The sequence below is a fragment of the Mustela erminea genome, chromosome 14 (genome assembly GCF_009829155.1).
Source record: "Mustela erminea isolate mMusErm1 chromosome 14, mMusErm1.Pri, whole genome shotgun sequence".
Taxonomy (NCBI): domain Eukaryota; kingdom Metazoa; phylum Chordata; class Mammalia; order Carnivora; family Mustelidae; genus Mustela; species Mustela erminea.
Window position 1 is genome coordinate 76,301,579 of NC_045627.1, and position 17,468 is coordinate 76,319,046.

The window sequence follows — 17,468 nt, forward strand, 5'->3', positions numbered from 1 at the left end:
ACAATCTTCTTAATCTTCTTGCAAATGAGGTGACATTTGAGCTGATTCTGAAGTCATCTGCTCCGAGGGCTGGGCTCCGGGGGTGCTGAAGGGCGATGCTGGTGACTCTGTAGGAGGCCACTGGGGACCCTGGGCCTTGTCTGACTGCTGATTCCATGAATTAGGGGGGACAAGGAGTGATCGAGCCTGGTGACAGATGCTCGGGTTAGTCCCAGACCAGCTCTGCTCTTGACTTGAGACTATGTCATGAGGAGTAGGTGCGGGGCAGAGGTTCCCAAACCTGGCGGATCCATCAAGAATCCCATGGAAGCTTTCCAATTTCGTTTAAAGATACGGCTTCTCAGCTCCCACCCGAGATCTACCCAATCAGAATCTCCTTGTGCACAGAAACATGAGCTTCGTAGTTAGACCTGGGCCCAGCCTTCTTGGCTGCTCCCACAGGGGGCCAAGGGAACCTGGACAAATCAGGCAACCTCTGTGCTGCTGATTTGCATCGCGAGGGTTACCCCTCGCCCGTGCTGCTGGTGGGATCATTGCTAATGCACCCAGAGGTGAACACTTGGCAGAAGCCATTTGATTAATGATCAATAAATATTAGCAATTTACTGTGAATGGTCTGAAACACCCTGTTTTTATGTGGAGGACATTAGAAATGGTTCTATTCAAACCAAAACGAAAACAAAAAGCTCCCAGGAGAATCCAGCAGATTTTTGCTCCTATCTGATGGGAAGTAACGGCCATGAACATTTTCTAGCTTTCATTACGAGAGGTATGTTCCAACACAAAAGCAGGAACGAAAGGACCTACTCTTTCTGTGCCAACATGTGTCCAGTTTAGAACAAAGTGTTGTTATTCATGGCCAGGCTCCACCTTGCCGAGGGAGGCTGGTGTTTGTCTTTGCAAAGATGGTCCTTCTGGCAAATCCTTAGAAAACCATGTGCTAGCCTGGTTTTCAGAGACCCCCAGAGAGCGGTGACAGCCTTCGGAGGAACGTGGCTTTTGGACCTGATGGGAGGGGTTAGAAGCCTACCCACTTGCCAGGGGGCCTCTCCCCATCCTGGACTTACCCTCTGCAGATTAAATGAACTAATCTTCGCCAAGTACTTCGGCCAGTACCTGGCGTTCCAGAGGCCCTCACCGAACGTCTGCTGCTGCCGCCCTCCACGCTCTCCCTACCATCCGGACTTGTACACCTGAGTCAGATTCCCAAACTCTGTGTCTGGAAGCCGCCCAAGACTCTACCCGGCCTCCAGGCCCTCAGGGATGTTCTGGGAGGTCCCGCCACTAAAACATGCTTAGGGCAAAGCAGAAACTGCCTCTGCTTTGGAGGAGAAATTTTCCCAAGACTACTTGTCTTTTTATCTGAGGGGAAGGGCTGAGTTAAGACACAGCCGCAGGGGGACAAGCACAAATAAATATGGAAAAAACCTCTCTAGGGGCGGCCATTGTACTTGGCACAATGGCAATGGCGGGGGCCCAGAGAGCATTTTTATCCAGTTGAGATTAGAAAGTAAACTCCATGTGGACATATTACCCCTCCTCCAGGGCCCTGACCCACTACTGCCCACCCCTGAGGGCTGTAGGAGCGGAAGGGGTGAAGATTCTGACTTTTTGTCAAGAGTCCTGACCTACCAAGGGATGGGGTTGTGGGGGCGGGTAGGAAATTCAGGGCGTGGAGGCAGGTTCTCAAGCACAGGGTTGGGATTCCCAGAAGTTTTGGGCACTAGTCCTTTGACCACCCTGGGCTTTCTCAAAAGCTGCCAGAGCCAAGACCCCACCCTTCCCAGCACTTTCCGGCCAACAATGAGCGCGTCCAAAAGGGCAGGGCTGGGGACACACCCAGGCAGGGCTGGCCCTGCAGAGAGCAGGAACCCCGTTCCCGTGATGGGCAGGAGGGACTGAGTAGGCCTGGTGGCTTTCTGGAACCGAGGAAATATGCCTCAATACTGTAAGGACTGGCAGCTCAGCCTTTGCTGCCTTGGTTGTTTTGAAATAATACAGTCAGAAAGATCTTTCTGGAAGCAAAGGCATCTTTGATGAAAAGCAGTCTCAGCACTTCCACGGATGGTATTTCTAAAGGATTCCTCAGGCAGCTTAGGCAGATCCTCCTGACCCCGGAAGCACTGGGGCCCCACAGCTTCAAAACCCCTTGGGAAGGGGTGCCTCGGTGGCTCAGTGGATTAAGGCCTCTGTCTTCAGCTCAGGTCATGATCTCAGGGTCCTGGGATCGAGCCCCGCTTCGGGCTCTCTGCCTGGCGGGGAGCCTGCTTCCCCCTCTCTCTCTCTGCTTGCCTCTGCCTACTTGTGATTTCTGTCTGTCAAATAAATAAATAAAAATCTTAAAAAACCAAACCAAACCAAACCCTTGGGAAGAGCTGAGCCCCGAGCTGACAGCTTGGCATGCTACAGTTTTTTTTTTTTAAAGATTTTTATTTATTTATTTGACAGAGAGAGATCACAAGTAGGCAGAGGCAGGCAGAGAGAGAGGAGGAAGCAGGCTCCCCGCTGAGCAGAGAGCCCGATGTGGGGCTCGATCCCAGGACCCTGGGAGCATGACCTGAGCCGAAGGCAAAGGCTTTAACCCATGGAGCCACCCAGGCGCCCGGCATGCTAGTTTTGAGCAGCCTGCCACCCTGGCTGGCCACAGCGCCCGTGGAGGGGACATGAGCCATTCCCTGCATGACTCTTGCCTACATGCTGATCTCGAAACTGGGGAGCTGTTGGGGAGGGGGTTTGCTAGTGGAGGGCTGATGTAAAGAGCTGTGTGGGATAAACCACAAGATATGCCCAGCTCAGGGCTGGGCACATACAGCTCCTCATTACATGACAGCAACTTTTTTTGAATAAAAGCTTGTCACTGTGCATCTTGTACTACCGGAGGCTCGCAATAACCCTTTGAGGTCGCTATTATTACTCCTCTCCTATAGAAAGCAAAATTGAGGCTTCGAGAAGTTAAGCAAATTGTCAGTAGTTCCACAGCTGATTATTGGTGGAGGTGGAACCCCAGCCCCAGCGAGTCTGACCCCACAGCCGGACTCAGCTACTGCATGATAATTTGTTATTACTCCTCACTGGCACATCTTCAGATGATCTCAAGCCTCGCCCGAGTGTTACTAGACAAAGGGCGGGCTGTTATTAAAGCAGATAAAAGAAGTTGTGGGCTTGCTTTCACGCTGCGATATTTATGAAAACTGGGGGAGAAGCAGCCCAGAACAAAAAACTAAAATTCTTGAATGATGAAACTACTTAGTAGTCGTAGTGATACTAAGTAGTACCAAGAAACCCTCATTCCCCCAAACTACCTATCAGTGTAATTAACGCTTTTCTGTGTCTGAGCCCTCCACCTTGCTTCATTCAGCCTAACAACCCCCAGGATGTATCCAGAATGCCGGTATTCACTCCTCATTTGCTGATGAGGAGACTGAGGCTCAGAGTAGGAGGGGTTCTTGGGGCCAGTTACTCTTCATAAAGATCACTGATGTTTCTTGAGCAATTACTATGTCCTGGATACTGTGTGGTGCTCAACATGAGTTAAAATGAAGCAATAGTCTTCTGATGGGGATTAGTATTCTGGCCATTTTGCAGATGAACAAGTTGAGGCCTAGGGAGGCGAAAGAACTGGTCCTAAGACACGGAACTAGCGAGTTCCCCCAAGCTTGCTCGTACAGTAACTTGGCAGCCGTGATGGGGCTCGCAGCCTAGTGAAGGTAAATGGCCAGTCTCACGGGGAGAACCTCCGCTCTGCAGCGGACCCCGGGAGATCTGGAATGTGGGAGAGGCAGTCCTCGCCTTTGGAAGGTCATGGAGACGCAGAAGAGAACAGCATGGGATTTGAAGATAGGGCTCCGCAGTCCCAGTTTTGCGGCTTGATCAGGCACATTGCATGAGCTGCTGAACGTTGGGGTCACCTGTAGAGCCGAGCAGCAGTGACCTGTCTCGTAGGGTTGTCATGAGAAGCATGGTTCACACAAAGCCTGGCACTCGCCAGAGACCTTACCGCAGTTCAATGGAGGAGCAGAAACACACGCCAAGCTAGCAGCACTGGGCAAAGTTTGAGGAGTGTCACACGTGATGTTCAGCCACAGGCGTGCAAAGAATTTCCTGGAGCAGGTTGGGCTGGGCTCATCAAGGCAGGCTCTTCGAAAGGGTGTGAACTCAGGCTTGTCTTTGATTCAGGGCAAACGGTGCCCATGGGAAATTCACACGGGTAACTCCAAAGAGCTCTGGATGACTGATTTCAAACAGTCAGTGTTGCCATTACCTCCTGTCCCTGGGGCCAGATCCTCCCGCTCTTCACCTCCTCGAAGAACTGGACATTGTACGAGAGAAATGCGCTCCAGCGGCAGGAGAGAGCATGGTGTGCTCAGGAAAGTCGCAGGGCTTTGGAAGAGCTGGAGGGCCGAATTCGAAGGTGCGGCATGGTGGGAGGGACAGCAGAGGGCGCCGTGAAGGGCCTGGGGCTGTGAACCTGGCTGTGTGTGAGGGCTGACGACTTAAGTGACACAGGGGGTCAGCGTTCAATGAAATGGTGATCATTGTGGCAAAAGCCACGGAGAGCTCAAGGTAAAGGCTGAAGGTCAACACGGACTGCAGTCGTCAGAGCCCAGAGTGGTGACGCCAGCGCAGGTGGGGACAGAAGTTAATGGAACACAGGCCTCTAGCTGGGCCTCCTGACCCGTTTCCTACAGTAGTAAACCCAACGTGCCAACTGTCTGCAAAATAGATAGAACACGGATCCCCACAGTCTCAGCTCCCAGCTTTGTGATGAGGGTCCACATGAACGCTAGTGCGACTGGTCCCCAGGATGGGTGTTAGGGAGTGCATGTTTGTGTCTCCCTCACCTCCCTACCCCCCCCCCCCCCCATGTATATGATGAAATCCTAATCGCCACTGGGATGGCATTAGGAGGCATGGCCTTTGGTTATTAGGAGGGTAGAGCTCTCATGATGGGATTAGCACCCTTATAAGAGACAGGAGAGCTTGCTTCCTCTCTCTGCCCTGTGAGGACACGAGAAGTCTGCTATCTACAAACCTAAGCACATTCTCACCAGACACCAGATCTGCCAGCACCTTGATCTTGGACTGCCCAGACTCCAGAACTGTAAGAAACGAATGTTTGCTGTTCCAGCCGTCCAGGCTATGGAAGTCTGCTAATAGCAGCCTGAACTGACTAAGCCAACAGGCTTGACAGACACGCCGTAGAAAAGCTATGGTCAGAATAGGCCATCTCGAGTCTAAATACATCGTGTTTTCCAGTAGGCGCAAATGTGTGGCAGTGAGAATAACATGCAAATCAAAATCTAGGAGATTGCTTCACCTAAAGTCTGATAACGCAGGGGAGGTCAAAGCTCTGAAAGACCTATTTCTACCATCGCGTTGCAGTTTCCTGGTAAGTAGCCCCCACTCGCCGTGGTTCACAAGCTCTTGTCCTCCGACTTCAATTCCCCCTTCTTGTCCAGATGATGAGACTGGCACTGCTGTGTCACAAAACCAAGCACCAGAGAGACCAGCACAGCCCAACGGCTCTTTTAAAATATTTTGCCTGTAGGGCCGCCTCGGTAGCTCAGTGGGTTGGGCGTCCAACTACAGATTCTGTCTCATGGCCATAATGGCTCATGGCTCAGGGTTGTGAGATCGAGCCCCTGGACAGGCTCTGCGCCCAGCAGGGAGTCTGCTGGAGATTCTCTCCCTCCCCGACACCACCCACGCTCACGCACTCTCCCTCTAAAAAATACGTATTTTCCCTTCGGCCAACTTGGTCAATTTGGTCTGATTACTGGACAGTCCTGGAATGTACCATTGCTATTTGTTGCATTTCCCCCTCTCCACAGCCCTCCTGTGTGCTAAAATTGCATTCCTAAGCCTTTGGTTTGATTCTGGTTTTGTGCTGGTCATCAAAAGTCATCAAAAGTATTTCTTCGAACAGGACAGACTGTTAAAGGGTGCAGAGAAGCAAGGAAACACGGCGTGGAGGCGTCTGTGGATAGAATAAAGCACACACTTTATTCACTGAGTGGTGAGTGTACAGCAGTGACGCGGAGGGCAGGGCGGGGAGCGAGTGTGGCTTGCAACAGGAGCGCGAAGCAGGTCGGGGCCGTTAAGCACAGCAACGTGGGGCCGCGGGGCCACCCCTGCCTCTGCACATGTCTGTGGTCTGCCGGGCGCAGACCGACACCCACTCACTTTCACGGGGACACGACACATCTTGTACACAGCGGTTCTTCCCAATACTCACTTTCATGTTTCTGAAAGGGGAGGGAAGGAAGAACTGGACGTCTTCCGATGCTTGCAAGAAAATTCCATTCAACTGAACTTAAAATGAAAGGACTCCAAGAGAACCGGATGCAGGATTGTCAGCAACTCACAGACACCACACATTTATTACTGGACGGGTCCGTACCCAGAACCCAGAAGGAACATCAATATCGGGGACACTTGTTTTCTCTTCCACGGGATAAGGAAACACAGGCACGTACAGTCATTAAGGGGCTCCCCACCTTTCTGAATGGCAGTGGATCTAGTGGTGTCTCCCGCTACCTTTGGTGAGTGAGGTCCGAAAAGTGACTCGCGGGGTCTTCATTCTTGAGAGAAGACACTTTGGGGAAGAATTTTATTTCATGGTAACAACTGCCAGTCCATTACCCCAACCATCATTGCATTTGTTTGATTTTGCTGTGTTTACATATACTGCTTAGAAATTTCTTCCAGCTGAAACAGACCGCCTCCCCCTTTCCACTTTGCCATAAATGAAACTCACCCACTTAAAAACACAAAAATCCATATGCAAAGCAGATCAATCACCATCTCCTCATGGCTTCCTGGCAGCAAATGGAAAGAGTGATTTTTTTTTTTTTAAGCCAAAGTAAAAATTTCTCTTTCTTTCATCACAGCATAGTTGCCTAGTTTCCTTAATGTACATTATCAATTTAAGGTGATATCACAGCAAATCTCACGCCTGAAATGATCTTTTTTCTGAATAGAACATCCTTCAAAAGGGAGTACTAATGAGTGAGTTGTAGGGTTTACTCACAAACACTTGGTTTGTCCAAAGAAAATTATTTTAAAGATCGAGTCGGGTCAAGGCTGGCCTAGGAAGAGTGGATAAAACAGTGACCAGTCATACGGAAGAGGTGATTTGTAAAAACAGCTGGTCTCGGAGGACACCGACGGGGGGATTACATGAAGTTCATGGAGTTTACTGCCTTCCCCACTCTTTCCTGACAGCCAAAGAGAGGGCTCGCCTACCCCTTCAACGCACAGAACGCGAACGCTTTTTGAAAGAATCTTTAGAAAGACCTACCTACTCAAAAGTGGTTAATTCCATTTTTTTTTAAGTTGCAAAAGCATGTATATTTTATAGAATCATCTGAGAAGCAATTCTTTAGAAAAAGGTGTTTGCTTTAAAGTGTAAAGAAATTAAGTGAAAGTTTTATAAACATTTCCAGCAAGACTTCTCTCGAAGTCGAGTTGACGGCGGTCACCACACTGAGGATGAGTGGCAGAGGGAGTGTGCACCGTAGGACCCACCAACCCTGGCTTTTCTGTGGGAGGTTTCAGTGAACAGGCAGTTTGTCCTTAGCTGCTGAAGAAGTCCCATTAAGGACATTTCATTACTAACATGAACCAAAATACAGACGCTTAGCTAGCTATCCAAGTTCCCAAATTCTCTTTAGGTCTCATCTTGAACCACACGGGAAGAGTAAATGGTATCCTGGCTCTTCCGGACTCTTCTTTAAAGCGCTGACTTTCAGGCTGTCAGAGGCCTCTTTTGCTTCGTGCAGGCGCTGGGTACTTAAAGAATCAAAAATGAGCCCAGCGCTCAAAAATATAGCCCTTGGGGTATGAACCAGGAAAGCCTGCCTCGTGTCGAAGTCTTCCCCTAGAGTAAGCAAGCGTGTTCCTCGGGCTGCATTCACAACTAGAATTTTTGTGTGCCATGCAGAGTGGGGTTCAAGCAGAGGACACTGATCTCCTATACAGTGGCCTGGACGTTTTGAGGACAAACGTGCTGAGCCCAGTTTAAAAGGAAAAAAAAATGGCGAGGCCATTGTAGCCCATATATTAGATTTGGCAGTTAAGAGAACCCGGTTGCCCCATGACCCATCCCTCCACTGGAGCCTTCTGCAGAGAGTGGAGTTGGGCAACCCAGTCCATGTTATGGTTTCCCACAACCCCTCCCCAGAGCGTAGCACTGCGTTCTTCGTAGACAGGAGGCTATGGACATTTTCCAGTAATGCGTTTTGCACAGTATAGTTTAAATTAGCTAATATACTTGGAAAGAAGCTTCCCACCCCCTGTACCCCCACACTGGGTACAGAACGGAATTCAAGAGATATGAAAAGTAGAGTTTCATTGTGGGAGCAGGTTTTGGGTTCAGATCTTTAACTATCATTGCAACTTTTCTCACCCTGACATTTGCTTGCATGTGCATGGGTCATAACTTGTTAACCAATGACAACATTGAGGGTCTTTTATAATCCCCGTTAATGGAAAAATTCTCTCCACCAGCCCAGCACTGGGACCCATCTGGCCATCCTCATTGTGGATTACTGGGAAGGCACCATGGTCCCCACTGCTCCCACTTTGCCAGTGTGAAGCCAGGACTAGGATTCACAGGCATTGTACTGAGGCTGCTGTCGTCAGAGAAAGCAAAGACCGGGCAACAGAAATAGAGAATGAAAGCAAGAGGCCACTCAAGGCACCGAACTGCAAGCTGCAAACTAGGGGCTTCAGCCCAACAAGGAGCTGGTTGTCTCAGGTCTGCTCCATCAGAATCATTTGCGAAGTATTTTAGTAGGTCCAACACACACACACACGTGCACACAGGCACGTATGCACACATGCACGCTTGTATATGTGAAAACAGGCCTCAAACATGCAGCGTGTAACATTCAAAGGACAGGTGGCTCTAGAGCTTTCGGAAACAGCACACGGGAAAAGCCAGCCCAGATCCCCACAGCACCCAGGTGATGGAGCAGGTGCCACATCACAGGTCTGCAGCATTTTCCAGAACTATTTTTGTTTGCTTTTTACCGTGGAGATTGGCTACTAACTAATTTGGATACTTGGTGGCCACAGGAAGAATTTCTTAGCTTTTTAAAAGTAGTGGCGTACGAAGAGAATTCGAACAATTTCTCCTTTGGCTTTAAAACAGAATTTAAATTCCTAGCCAGAGCCCCCAGAGCACGAGACCAAATGTGAAAACCACCCACGTGTGGAGCTGGAAGGAGATACCCTCCCTTGTCTGCCTCACCACTCGTTAGAGTCATGGCTGGAGGCGTGTGGGAATCACGATGTGGTCTCACACGCACGCTTTGGTGAAACCCTGGGCTCCCCTACGAATCTGGTGTTGCTGAATTTGCAGACTCTGGTGGGATGCTCCGAGGTCCATGTCCAGCCTGATCTGAGGTCTGGGGTCCTCACTGTGCTGCAGATCTGAGCTATATGCATCGCGGGGGATGCTGGTTTCCGACCCCGACACCCTTCCACGGATGCCCCGTCGGGTGAGGTCTGACCTCAGTGCTGACCTCTGAGTCACACGCCAAGTGTGCAAATGTCCCTCGGAAGCTGCAGCACCCGAGCAGAGACGAAATGCAAAATAACATGCAGATGCCTCAGACTACTCTGGGGCGTCCAATGACACACACACACACACACACACACGAACACGCACACTGTGAAGTCAACAGAGCTAGGCAAGAAGGAAAGCTGAAAAGGTCAAATGAAATCAGTCTGAGGCAATATACCCTGGAGCTGCAGAGATTTCCAAGAGCAAAGCGTGCCTTTCCTTAGCCTACTACTGAAGAGACCTCAAAAAAATTCCAAATCCAAGTGGGCCTGATCAGATTCAGGGGCCCTGGGGTGAGGAGCAGGGGATGTAAAGTAGAAGAACTTGCACTGGCGGGACCCGGGATTTTCCTTCTTCTTTTTTTTTTTTTTTTTTTTGCCAAGAGCGTTGCGGCCCTGGGGCAAAAATCATCCAACAGCACACAACTGGAGATCATCTCTCCCTTTCCTTTCTTTGCAGTGGGGGCCTGCGATAGCACCTGTCCTTGGTGGGGAGGCAGAGGGAAGTGTACAATCTGAAGCAGAAAAAGAATTAAGGGCTAACCATTCCTTTTCCCTCTCTCTTATTTATTTATTAATTTTTTTTAGTAATAGCTAAGTAATTTGCCAACCAGGTCCTAGCAAAAAGTAGAGAAAAAGGAGCTTATTAAAAATGACCTTGGCTGCTATTCAGCCCACTCGCTCAGAGCTGCCCAGCTCCCCACCTCTGATTTCCATCCCGCTGGGGCCCAGGCCGGGCTTCATGAGGCCAGTGAGGACAGGGGTGTGCAAAGTGGTGCGACCACATGGGTACATCCCTCAGGCTCTTCCTCCTTAGCCGTGGTGCTACACAATACATTCCTGCTTCGGAATGATTACGACTGCTTTTTCCCATGCAGCATCCTAAGGGCACTTGCTGGCTCTTACCCAAACAGTCAGCACTCTGGTTAGACAACAGATAAAGGAAATGGAAGAAGTAGCTCCTGTTGTGTACATAAGGTGATGTTGGAAGGTCACGTGTGAACACTACTGTCGAGTGTGTGGGGAACACAGAAATTCTGACCCCATTACTTCTTGGCAAGTGTTGCCAGTGGCTGGCCCAGTATTTGGTTCATGGGTGTTTTAGTCAGGTTTCCTGTTCTGTTGTTGCTGAGGGACAGAATTCTGTCTTAAGTTTGCGAATGCTCCAATCACATTTGGGCCTTAACACAACATCCTATGTGTCGCCGCCATGTCAGTCCTTTTCTTAACTGCTGTCTACATGGTTGGGGGGGGGGTGGCGCGGGCTTAGAAGAGTTTCGCTTTCTTCTTCATGTCGTTGCGTCTCCAAAGAGGTAACTTGTCAAATTCCTGTATGGACATTCCAAAGATTTCCCAAAATACTTCTGGGGCTAAGTGGCGCTGTGGGTGGGAGAAAGAACAGTGGTCAGTCCCGATGGCCATGTGGATGGCCTTGACACTTGATTTTGAGTCCATTTTAAGTAATGGTTTTGAAAAGCAAGGCAGAATGATGGCAGAGGAGTTTACCTCTGAGGCTGGCTGGCAGGCCCGGGACCAACTGGCTCCTTACCTGGTTGGCCCAGGTGAGGCACCCACCCCAGTGGACAGAGCTGGCGGAGTAACGATTATTTCAATTACAATTATTACAATACGCTACCCGGTGATGGGACATTCGTTAAGCTAGAGGCAACTCCACTTCAGGTCCTTGGGATGCTGAGAAGATGCAGGGAAAATGGACCACAGCACTAAGAAAACCAGAATCTTCCAGAGTGGGGTCTGGGTAGCCCTGGGGCTTCCTCCTGGCTCAGCAGCAGCAGCAGCAGCAGCAGGAGCTCTGCAGGACGCCTGGTCTACCAGGAGAATGGATTACATCTGTCATCCCTCCTAAACCATTCCCTTGGGATAGTAGAGCCTTTTTTCTCTGCGCCAACTGACTTCACATACAAAGGTACTGCCTTTCGTCAGGAAAAAGTAATGATTCTTTATGAGACTGGCAGCTGGAGTTTTTCTTAATTAAAATCACTCAGACAGAACAGTATGAGCAGCCTTGCGTGTCTAAGGGGATCTTGGGTATGTGCACCCAGATAACCCTTCAGCTAGCAGTGTGGAAACAGCCAAGAGGGAAACTTGTCCAGGGCAAACCTCTTCACTGAGTACTTCCTTCCCTCTCTTGACAAAGTTCAACCCAGGCGCTGGGATGTCTGAAGAGAGATGGGATCCCATTGTACAACACCAGGCATAATTACGGCAACATCGGGCTTCCTCAGAAGGTGACTAACATCATACTGTGTCTCCTGGCTCATCTTCTGGGCTTTACCACATATTTAGGCTGATCTAACCCCAAGTTACCTTAGTTCTATCGGCCATATGAGGTGGATTCTTCCCCCCCCCCCCCCTCATGGAAACATTGCTTAGGGGGAAGTTGGGGGGAAATACGGTCCCTGCGACTGGGACTGGTTAGTTAGTTTTTACCTCCAGCCTGGTTCTGTCCACGTCTCTTAGGATTTTGTTGCGCCCTCTGTTGGTCACCATCAGCATTTCATATGGAAAGATCTGAAAAGCAAAGAGAAACACCTCTTTCAGAACACTGCTGTCCATTTGATTAACAAGCAGAATCTCGCTAAAACCTAGTACTCCCAGGATATAGCTTCTAAGACACTATAATTAAGGTGTCTGAGTGATGGGTTCCTCCCATATCCCGTGGACTGGGGCCAGTTCTTTTACCCTTTTCTCAGCTCACCATGTCTCATGGAGCCCTGTGTCTTTGGAGGGCTTTGTTGAGTGAAAGAATACAAACTTATTATGTCTTGGGGGTAAGGGTAAAAATTAGAAGTGAAATGACAGGACATGGTTGATAGGGCCAGGGTACCGCTGCAGGGCTCAACAATCTTGTTCCATGACTGCCTCACGATTTCATGAAACCAAGCTGGCCCAGAAGCAGTGTTCTGGCGGAGGACATTGAAATAAGCCCCAGTTGTGGTCACTGGGGAGCCCAGTCTTAGACCTCTGGAGTTTCAGAATGGTCTAGAGCTTGGGTAACCAACCATCCCAGTTTGCCTGGGACTGAGGAAGTTCCCGAATGCTAGACTTCCAGTGCTAAGAGTGGCAATATCCTAGGCAAATGCAATGCTTGGTCACCCTATCTGGCATGGTCGGCCCCACTCGGCAGTGGGCATGCCTTGCGGTGCTGGCAGCAGGGGCCAAGCGAGTACTAAGCTCATGAGAGGCAGGCTAGTGCTTTACTGTGAACCCATAGTACCACGCCCTGTGAAGACTTAAACCTGTTGACTCAGTGTGACAAAACCAGTGAGTGTCCAGGTACTTTCTGACCTGCCTTGTTTGACCTATCAGCTTGGAAGCACGTGGGCCTCAACACTGAGAATGGTAGAAAGCAAGCCCCATCTTTTCAGGATGACGCCTGGTTTGCTGACCCCATGCGAGAACAGGGAGACTGGCTGTACTTGCCTTTGGTTCCAACATGTTGGGCATGGACACCCCTCGATCCATTCTCGTCCCGGACATGTGGCCATCTGGGAGAGTCTGCAACAGAAAAGCTGGTTGAAAGGAGGAACACGCGACACCACACGGAGCTGTGGGGGGACCTCTGTGACCTCCCCCAATTCCCCGTCTGGGTCCCAAATCCTGTAGATGTGTCATCTTCATCATCACACATTTTTCAAACAGAGATCCCTGCTCCACAGAAGCAGGATGACTGGGAACACTGTTCCACTTCCACGGGCCATGTCCGTGATCGTGTTCTGGTTTGACTCTTCGTTTTCCTTGCATTTTTTCCCCTTTTCTCGTTCTCCACCGTCATTTTGTAAGGTTTAGGGTCCAGCAAAAAAGGAATGGTACCAGAACAGCTCTTTCCTTTTGACCAAGACAGCTGGACCACAGGAGGGAGGGGAGGACGGAAAGTACTGAGTGGTTATGATTAAAAGGCAAATCTGTATTTGAGCAGACCCTGATGCTGGTCCACTTCCACCCCAGAGAGGACTCTCCGAGGCCAGAGCAAGGTCCCCCCCGACACCTGCCTGGTTCATGCCACACCCCAAGGCCTACCGAGCCAGCCCGACACCGGCACCAGGATGCCTGATCCTCATCACTCCTCACATCTATGTACTAATGAACCAGAAAGATCAACCCCAATAAGGATCTTCTCAACAGAAACCCTTCCGGGGAGAAGCCACCCATGTCTGCATTGGGCAGTGGTTGTTTCGCTGGTGTGGCCAACTCGAGAAGAGGCACTGTTCCATACCTGGTAGTCTAGAAAGGAAAGAAAAATAAAATATCAGAAGGATAAGATCACAGAAGAACACGGAAATATCAAAATACCATTCATCCTACTGCAACAGTTTCCAATGCACCATATTCCTCTCTCTGCGGGGGTCTCTGTACATACCACGTCCCTGCCCCCCAAAACCCAGGAAATGCCTCCTCCAGTTGCAGTGGTCAGTTAAAATACCCTTTCCTCATGGAAGCTTCCCCCGACACCCTGAAGGTATTTCTACCTTCTCCGATTCTGGCACGCATCACGGGAATCTTCTCTCCCCCGAACCCAACCTGTCCCTGTCTCTCCGTCACGCGCATTTCTGACAGGCAGACCACAGCTTTCTTAGAGAGCATGGCAACACCACGTGTCTATCTCACTGAGTACTCAGCACGTGGCAGGAGTAATGAATTCATTCTTACACACCCTGCTTCTCACGGTCTCATTTCCATAGAGATGCTTTGAGATTTTTTGCAGCTAATTAATTAATTAATTAATTAAAAGTCAATTAATTAACTATAACCTATTGTTAGTTTCAGAAGCAGAGGTCAGTGATTCATCAGTCTCACATAACACCCAGTGCTCGCTACCTCATGTGCCCTCCTTAATGTCCACCACCCAGTCAGCCCATTTTCCCACTGTCCTCCCCTCCAGTGACCCTGTTTGTTTCCTATGTCTCTTATGGTTTCTCTCGGATTTCATCTTTAGTTTTTTCCTCCCTTCCCCGTGATCCTATTTTGTTTCTTAAATTCCACATATCAGTGAGATCACATGATAACTATCTCTGACTTATCTTGCTTAGCGTAATACCCTCTAGTTCCATCCATACTGTTGCAAATGGCAAGATTTCATTTTTTTTTGAAGGTTGAGTACTACTTCATTGTATATATTACACATCTTTAGCCATTCATCTGTTGATGGACATCTGGGCTCTTTCCATAGTCTGGCTATTGTGGACATTGCTGCTATAAACACTGGGGTGCAGATGCCCTTTCGGATCACTACATTCGCATCTTTGGGGTAAATACCCAGCAGTGCAATTGCTGGGTCACAGGGTAGCTCTATTTTCAACTTTTTGAGGAACCTCCATGCTGTTTCCCAGAGTGGCTGCACCAGCTTGCATTCCCACCAGCAGTGTAGGAGGGTTCCCCTTTCTCCGCATCCTTGCCAGCATCTGTCATTTCCTGACTTGTTAATTTTAGCCATTCTGACTGGGCTGAGGTGGTATCTCATTGTGGTTTTGATTTGTATGTCCCTGATGACAAGTGATGTTGAACATTTTATTGTGTGTCTGTTGACCATTTGTGTCTTCTTTGGAGAAATGTCTATGTCCTCTCCCCACTTCTTGATTGGATTATTTGTTCTCTGGGTGTTGAGTTTGTTAAGTTCTTTATAGATTTGCATAATAGCCCTGAATCTGATAAAACATTTGCAAATATCTTCTCCCATTCTGTCGGTTATCTTTTGGTTTTGTCGACTGTTTCCTTTGCTGTGCAAGAGCTTCTGATCTTGATCAAATCCCAGTAGTTCATTTTTGCATTTGTTTCCTTGCCTCATAAGATGTATCTAGCAGGAAGCTGCTATGGCTGAGGTCACAGAGGTTGCTGTGTTCTCCTCTAGGATTTTGATGGATTCCAGTCTCACATTTAGGTCTTTCATCCATTTTAATTCTATTTTTGTGTGTGGTGTAAGAAAATGGTCCAGTTTCATTCTTCTGCATGTGGCTAATTTTCCCAACCCTATTTGTTGAAGAGACTGTCTTTTTCCATTGGATATTCTTTCCCGCTTTGTCAAAGTTTAGTTGACATAGTTCTTAAGAGTTAAGGATCCATTTCTGGGTTGTCTTTTTTGTTCCATTGATCTATGTGTCTGTTTTTGGGCCCATACCATACTGTGTGGTTGAGTGATTACAGTTTGTAACAGAGCCTGAGGTCTGGAATTGTAATGCCACCAGCTCTGCTTCTCTTTTTTTAACTTTCCTTTGGCTATTCAGGGTTTCTTCTGGTTCCACAGAAATGTTAGGATTGTTTCAGCTCTGTGAAAAATGTTGATGATATTGTGATAGGGACTGCACTGAATGTACAGATTGCTCTAGGTAGCACAAACATCTTAACAATATTTGTTCTTCTAATCCATGAATTTGGAATTTTTTCTATTTCTTTGTGTCTTCCTCAATATCTTTCATGAGTGTTTTATAGTTCTCTGACTCTTTTATTTCTAGGTCTAATCTTATAGTTTTTGGTGCAACTGTAAATGGGATCGACTCCCTTAATTTCTCTTTCTTCTGTCTCCTTGTTAGTGTATAGAAATGCAACTGATTTTTGTGCATTGATTTATATCCTGAGACTTTGGTGAATTCCTGTATGAGTTCTAGCAATTTTGGGGTGGAGTCTTTGGGGTTTCCACATACAATATGTTATCTGCAAAGAGTGAGAATTTGGCTTCTCTGCTGATTCAGATGCCATTTATTTATTTATTTATTTTATTTATTTCTGTTGTTATTGTCTGATTGCTGAGGTGAGGCCTTCTAGCACTATGTTGAACATAATGTAGTGTATCACACTGATTAATTTGTGGATGTTGAACCACTGTTGCAGCTCAGGAATAAATCCCACTTGGTCATGGTGAATAACCCTTTTAATGTACTGTTGGATCCAACTGTCAAGTATCTTGGTGAGAATATTTGCATCCGTGTTCATTAGGGTTATTGGTCTAATTCTTTTTGGCAGCGTTTTTGTCTAGTTTGGGGATCAAGGTAATACTGGCCTCACAGAGTTTAGCAGCTTTCCTTCTCTTTCTATTTTTTTAAACAGCTTCAGAAGAAGAGGTATTTAATTCTTCTTTAAATGTTTGGTAGACTTCCTCTGGGAAGCCATCTGGTCCTGGGTTCTGGTTTGTCAGGTTTTTAATTACTGCTTCAATTTCCTTGCTGGTTATAGGTCTGTTCAGGTTTTCTATTTCTTCTTGCTTCAGTTTTGGTAGTTTACACATCTCTAAGAATGCATCAATTTCTTCCAAACTGTTGAACTTGTTGGCATATAGTTGCTAATATGCTCTTATAACTGTTTATATTTCTTCAGTGTTGGTTGTGATCTCTTCTCTTCCATTCATGATATTATTTTGGGGGGTCCTTTCTCTTTTCGAGAAGTCTGGCCAGGGGTTTATCAATCTTATTAATTCTTTCAAAGAACCACCTTCTAGTTTCATTGATCTGTTCTTTTTTTTTGGTTTTTATTTTATTGATTTCTGCTATAATCTTTGTTAATTCTCTTCTCCTGCAGGACATAGGCTTTATTTACTGTTCTTTCTCCAGCTCCTTTAGGTGTAAAGTTGGGTTGTATATTTGAGCCCCTGAGAAAGGCTTGTATGGCTATATACTTCCCTCTAGGACTGGCTTTGCTGCCCAAAGGTTGTGTTTTCATTACATTTGATTCCATGAATTTTTAAAAATTCTTAATTTCCTAGTTGACCCATTCATTCTTTAGTAGGATGCTCTTTAACCTCCATGTATTTGAGTTCTTTCCAAATTTCATCTTGTGACTGAGTTCAAGTTTCAAAGCATTGTGGTCTGAAAATATGCAAGGAATGGTCCCAATCTTTTGATACCAGTTAAGACTTGACTTATGACCCAGTATGTGATCTCTTCTGGAAA

The 17,468-nt window shown here is 47.8% G+C and overlaps 1 protein-coding gene across 22 annotated transcripts in view; it reads right to left on the minus strand.

The window, feature by feature from the left end:
- Positions 1 to 5,980: 5,980 nt before the first annotated feature.
- Positions 5,981 to 17,468, minus strand: part of ABLIM1 (actin binding LIM protein 1) — a 300,396-nt gene continuing 288,908 nt past the window's right edge. For 18 of the 22 annotated variants that reach the window (XM_032313777.1, XM_032313781.1, XM_032313775.1 and 15 more), the window contains 4 exons: positions 13,805 to 13,812; positions 13,012 to 13,086; positions 12,019 to 12,099; positions 10,825 to 10,947 (listed from right to left, as the gene is read on the minus strand). In XM_032313777.1, coding sequence (XP_032169668.1) covers positions 10,834 to 10,947; positions 12,019 to 12,099; positions 13,012 to 13,086; positions 13,805 to 13,812 — 278 coding nt within the window. In that variant the 3' untranslated portion in view covers positions 10,825 to 10,833. Of the gene's footprint in view, positions 10,948 to 12,018; positions 12,100 to 13,011; positions 13,087 to 13,804; positions 13,813 to 17,468 lie in introns of all 22 variants that reach the window. The other 4 variants (XM_032313773.1, XM_032313797.1, XM_032313794.1 and 1 more) reach the window with 1 other exon arrangement.